The sequence below is a fragment of the Lolium rigidum genome, chromosome 5 (genome assembly GCF_022539505.1).
Source record: "Lolium rigidum isolate FL_2022 chromosome 5, APGP_CSIRO_Lrig_0.1, whole genome shotgun sequence".
Lineage (NCBI taxonomy): Eukaryota > Viridiplantae > Streptophyta > Magnoliopsida > Poales > Poaceae > Lolium > Lolium rigidum.
In genome coordinates this window covers 183,407,378-183,413,508 of record NC_061512.1, presented here as the reverse complement: position 1 = coordinate 183,413,508, position 6,131 = coordinate 183,407,378, and the positions used below count along the sequence as shown (strand labels likewise).

The following is a 6,131-nucleotide window of genomic DNA, read 5'->3' as shown; positions in this document are numbered from 1 at the left end:
CAAGTCTATTTAAAAAAAAAATGTCGCAAATCTGAATAAATTTTTAATAGATGCGTAGTTGATGTTGCAATTGTAAAATTAGGTGGTAAATAATGGAATTCACTCGACATTATACTATAGTACACCTTCCATCCTAACATATATGGCGCATTGAAATTTCGTTGGTTGATGCTTTACATCTTTAACTACAATTTATATATAATATATTCACAAAATTTATACAAATAAATATAAAAGAGAAGATACTAGCAAGACGATCACAACGATGCCATTTATACGTACTATGCTCATGTAATTTGTTAGTGATTAAAATTGTGCATCAAATATCATGAGAAAAAGGGTGTGCCTCATATTATTTTAAAACAGTGAGAGTAATACTCTCTGAAGAATCTAGTGTTCTTAGGAGTGATGTTTTGGCTCTTGATGCATATACTCCCTTTATTTTGAAATGCATCTTTGATACATTTTGAAATGTAACAAAAATTTAAATAAAAAAATCATTGTACATCTTCATAATCTACGTGTGCATAAAATATTTTCCATGAAAAATCCACTTATCGTTTGGCCTGTGCAAAAAAATGATGCTAAAAATAAGATTTTTTATGAGACATATTTTTATATTTTTACATCGATCGCAGAAAAATCGTTTTCACGAAACTGAACAAATGGTCGAATGCACGTAGATGATTGAGATGTACATGTAAATTTTTCGTTAGAAATTTTCTTAACAATTAAAAATATTTTTTCGGTGAAGGAAACATATACGCTCAGGAGTTGAATTGAATTTCCGGGTGTTCTTCTTGTTCTCAGGCTAGTCGTTATTTAGCCAGTCTCTTTAGTTTGTTTTATCTTTGTTGCAATCATCTTATATGAGCCGCGGAAAGGTAAACTAGGAACCTGGTCTTGTGAAACATTCTTGTGACACCATCGCCATCATCAGGCCCCTGCTCCTCCCTCCGTGCCACGGGTAGAGACAGTCCCGCCACCACCTGCACCGCGCGGGCAACGCCTGGTGGCTCACGTCAGCGCCGGCGGCATGGGAGAGAAGGATGGAGGCTAGAGGAAGGGCGAGTTTTAGGGTTTTCCCATCGCTAGGGGGGAGGGGGGGGGGGTGAGAGACATAACATAATTTTCAATTGCTTTAAAATCTACACCCTCTGAGATATTTTCTTACCGGAGATAGTCTCTCACGAAATACAGTGTGGCATGATGGGGCACATAAGTAGTCAGGAAAATATCATCGTCTCCTCGAGGCCGAAACCGAGGCTTGGTTCATCGATGTCGATGGCAAGTCTAGGCTCTTGGAGATCAAAGCATGCTCACCAACTTGGAGACCATCTCTGGCTCCAAACAAAGAGATTGGATTGACAAGGAGCAAAATATTATCTGAGCTCCTGATGTTTAAATTGCAATGGCATAGACGATTTCCATTTGAGAGAAACTTGTTATCTTTTGGGGAAAGTAGCTATTTTTGAATATATTGTACTCCCTCTGTTTCATTCTATAGTGCCTATTGTTTTTTGGCACGGAAATTAGCGCAAGAGTATTTTTTAGACAAGACCTCTAGCTGAACGATTTGAGATCAACGTAAAATTTGGGAAATCCATATCTTCCTAACTTACCATAACAATTTTGGGGGTTGAACAATTTTGGAGCTGAACGGGGAGGGGGTAATTGAAAAAAACCTAAGCTAAAACCTTATATTCTGAAACAAATGCTAAAAATCTATAGGCACTATAGAAAGGAACGGAGGGAGTATGATATTGTCGCATTTGCATATTTGCAAGCATCTTACCAGTTATCAATTTACGTATTTATATTGTTAAATGTCAAAAGAATTAGTAAACTGATCTGGTCTTGTCAAAATAGCCGGTGCGGACGAAATGAGCCGCGTTGCCGTGATCCAAAATTTATTCAGTAACCAACCTAGACCAACAGAATCAAATCGGATGAGCAAACGGTGCCGCTAAGAGCAGCTCTAGTAGCTACCTTCAAACGTGAACAGTAAACAGACGAGTTCACTTCACCGAATCCCACATTTTCAGTTCGAGAAACTCGTGGGTAGAGCAGCCACCGAATCCTAAACTGAATTTTTTAGAATTTCAACGGCGATGACAGTGATTCAGTCGATGACGACGATGGTCACCACACGCTCCTCCGCTTTCTGGCGCTGCAGAAGCTGTTGCACCGCCTCCTCCTCCGCCTTCTGGCACTCGATGCGGCGGAGGGCCTCCTCCAGCTCGGCGTTGTCGGCGGCGGCCTCGCGGAAGCGGAAGCGCCGCGCGAGGAGCGGTGGGATGGGCTCCATGTCGACGCGGCGGAGCGATTCACGTCGACGGAGGTGTGGATTAGGTGGTGGCGGTGGAGTATTGGGCGATGAAGCTTCGTCGGCAGCGGCGGATTTGGCGAGGCAGTGCGGTGGAGTGGATGCCGTTTTTAGTCAGGTCCAACGAGCCGAGCAGCATATGTACTATCCGAAGCAGGTTTTTCTCGAGCCACTAAACTATGTTTACGGGTCGGCAGAAGCGTAAAATCGAGTGCGGCAACGCATATCGCCTGAGTTTTTTTTTTTAGTTTTGCACCTACTTACGGTGAGCTGCTCTACAGCGCCATGGCACATGGGCACATTGAGACTGCTCATAGTGAAGAGTAACATAAGGTGGTGTCATGCATAAGTTACTAGTCTATGTTATTACCTTCGTAGTGGAAAGTAATTTAGAGGTAGTACTATCATGCAAAGTCTCATTTATTAATTTATAGACTCAGAGCAGTCTGAGACCGGCCACCCGCCGCATCAGAACCGAGTAACGCACGCGGCGCACGCACGACGCGACCTGTACCATACTGTCAGCTGCCGCATTAAACAGGAGCCTCCTGCATTTCCCAGCGCCGACCATCTGCTAGCGGTCGCACGATGGGTGTGTCAACTTGGAAGTGAGAGCTCGAAAGAAAAAGAGTCGGAAGTGGGAACTCGAAAAATCACCGAAATCGATTTTCTTCGATTAGATGGAACTCCCCTTTTTCTGTTGGTTTCGCAACGACAGACGTGTACCGAAATCCTGATTTTTTTTTTGGCTCGAACTGTCGATGACTCGACAGGGTAATAATAAAAAATCTAGAATGATTGGGTGTGCCACGTGCAGGATCTCTCTGAGCCGACCCTGCCTCTAGAACTCTCGCTAGCCATCGCTTCCAACAACTGCAGAACGAACTCAGTTTCAATTTGCACAAGATCTACTTGAAGCTATTTTGACTATATCATATACTCTATTCATTCCAAATTAATTATCATCACTTCCTATGAATTCACGCGTATCTAAACATGTTTTAGTGTGGAGATATATGCGAATTTAGATAAATTTACAATAATTAATTTCGAACAGAAGAAGTATATATATATCAGAAATGTATATGCGAATGTAATTTTTGCTTGTTAGTTGGTATTTGTGCCGCATATTATCATCTTTGTAAAAAATGTAGTTGAATATCCCATCTAACTAACTATACCAGTTCTTTTTTTTTCTCGTATAAGATCTTTTTAAACCCCACCATAGATAGGACCAGCGTGTTAGGTCTATGTGTCATGGCGAAAGTGTGGAGGGCGTCAGGCCTTGCCTTCTCCACTTGTTTCACCTCTCGTCGTGGTCTTGATATCATCGGACCTCGGGCATGAATTACTTAACACGGCATGACCAGGAAACACATCTAAGAAAATAATTCTATAATTTTTTAAAAAATGCGGGGATTTGAACAAATTTTCAATACATGACATAGTTGATGTCGTAATTGTAAAACTAGGCGATAAATAATGAAATTCACTCGTCAACATATTATAATACCCAATCCTAAAAATATAAGGCGCATTTACATTCCGTTGGTCAACGATTTATAACTACTTATGACTTGCTCACCGGTTTATATAAATGCATATAAAACAAAAGAGATTTGCAAAATGATCGCAACGATGCCATGTAAAAATTTGATCTTAGTGGTCAAAGTTGTACATAGTATATTCCAAGTCCATATAATTCGATAGATATTAGTGATCAAAGTTGTGCATGAAAGACTATGCGAAAAAAAAAACATGAAAATTCCAGTGTTCGTCTTGTTCTCACTCTAGTATTTATTTTATTTATGCATAGGTACTCTCTCATTCTTTTGTTTTATCTTCGTTGTAATCTTCTTAATAATAATATCATGAGCTTCTGAAAGATAAACCAGGAGCTTGGTCTTGTGCCGACACATTTTGGAGTAATACTATACTCATGTGGGATTTTCTTCCTTGGTGATCGTTTCAAAGAAGCATGATGGCGATGGTGGCGAGAGGTAAATAAACAACGAAGCTGACAAAGGCAACAGTTGGATTTATACCCAACGGCCAAAAGGTCTACGCTTGAGATATCAGAAAATCTATGCAGTCCGTGAGATATTTCTTTTGGGGTAATAGTACATTCCAAGTCCATATAATTTGATAGATATGATCAAAGCTATGCGAAAAAACAACATGCCTTATAGTATATTTCATGAAAAATCCACAGTGTTTTTCTGGTTCTCACTCTTTTATTCCTAGGTGCTCTCTCTTTCTTTTGTTTAATCTTCATTGTAATCTTCTTAATAATATCATGAGCTTCGGAAAGGGAAACCAGGAGCTTGGTCTTGCGATGACACATTTTGGGGTAATAGTATACTCATGTGGGATTCTTCTTCCTTGGTGATGGTCTCAAAGAAGCATGATGGCGAGAGATAAATAAACAAAGCAAATGACAAAAGGTCTGCGCTTGAGATATCAGAAAATCTATGTAGTCTGTGAGATATTTCTTTTTACCCGGAGATAATCTCCCGCGAAAAACAGTGCGGCATGGTGGTGGGGCACCTAAATAATCGAGAAAATATCACCAGCACAAACTCAAACGTGTCACGCCCATGCTCGCCTGCCTGATTGGGCTCCAACAAGAGAAAGAGAAAGGCGATGAGGCGATGAGCATAAAAAGGAGGTCGCCGTCGAGTCGGACACACCAACGCTTTCGGTGGAAGCAAAGCACCGCCCAAAATACTTAAAAGCTTACGGATACAGCTACACTCTCTCTTTCTTTCTCCTCCAATCCTGAATTCCTGATCCGGGGCAGGCAGGGCAGAGCGAGAGCGGAGCGGCCAGTTCCTTCGTCGCTGCCGGACGGCCGGACGATCGGCGATCCGGGATGGGCGTCGCGACGAGGCCGTCGGCGTGGCGGACGTGCGCGGCGGCGGTGGTGGCGGTGTGGGCGGTCCCGGTGGCCCTGTCGCTGCTGCTGCTCTGGCTGCCCCTGCTCTGCTGCGCCGTGGCCGTCGTCCGGTTCCGGCGCGCCAGGCGGAGGCTCATGCGGGGCTGCGGCGTCGGGGTTCCGTCTTCGTCGTCGGTGGACGCCGCCGGTTCCGGCGGCGATCGGCTGGGGCTGCTGCAGAAGTACCTCGAGGACCAGATGGAGCTCGTCGGCGCCGAGGCGGCCGACCTCTTCCGCGATCTCAGCCAAGAGAAGCGCGTCGACTGAGGGGGATTTTATCCTGTAGGTTGTAGAATCATGCGAAGCGCAGGCGAGTTTGTGCTCGGTGAAATGGAACAATCAAGAAATCTGAGAGCTTTCTTTGCTGTGGCAAAGGCTGCAGTTTTCTTGCAATCTTGACCTTGTGTTCTTGCTGTTAGTTAACTTGCTTCGTGCCGCACGCGTTGTTCCTTGCACGTTCCATCCAGTGGCCGGAAAAAAATCGTCTCGTTATGCCTGTCGGCTGTTGCATCCGACGACAAGCCGCATCATCATCGCTTCCCTCCCAAGCTAAAGGTTAAGCTATACGGAAACGACACCTTTCCTAAACACATGATCGATCAAGATCAGATTAAACGAGAAATATCACGAAACTTCCGTTGATAAGCACTCCATTTTCCTGAAATTTCCCTTTCACAAACGCCCGGTCAAGGTGAAATTAGCTTTTTTCTTGTTGAAACTATGGTGAAATTGGCTTGAAACATGTTGAACTGTTTGATTCAGGAAAACTTAACCAAGACGGGATAGAAGTGGAGTTAACATACCCTGCTTTGCACATTGCGTCAAGCAAGAGCAAGGCAATTAACATGGGACGCGTACCTACTATGCGCT

At 43.4% G+C, this 6,131-nt stretch overlaps 1 protein-coding gene across 1 annotated transcript; it reads left to right on the top strand.

Annotated features, from left to right (window-relative positions):
* Positions 1 to 5,198: 5,198 nt before the first annotated feature.
* Positions 5,199 to 5,654, top strand: LOC124656822. Its single transcript, XM_047195496.1, has one exon. It carries the CDS (start codon positions 5,199 to 5,201, stop codon positions 5,526 to 5,528), a length of 330 nt encoding a protein of 109 aa, XP_047051452.1. The 3' UTR covers positions 5,529 to 5,654.
* The last annotated feature ends 477 nt before the right edge of the window (positions 5,655 to 6,131 follow it).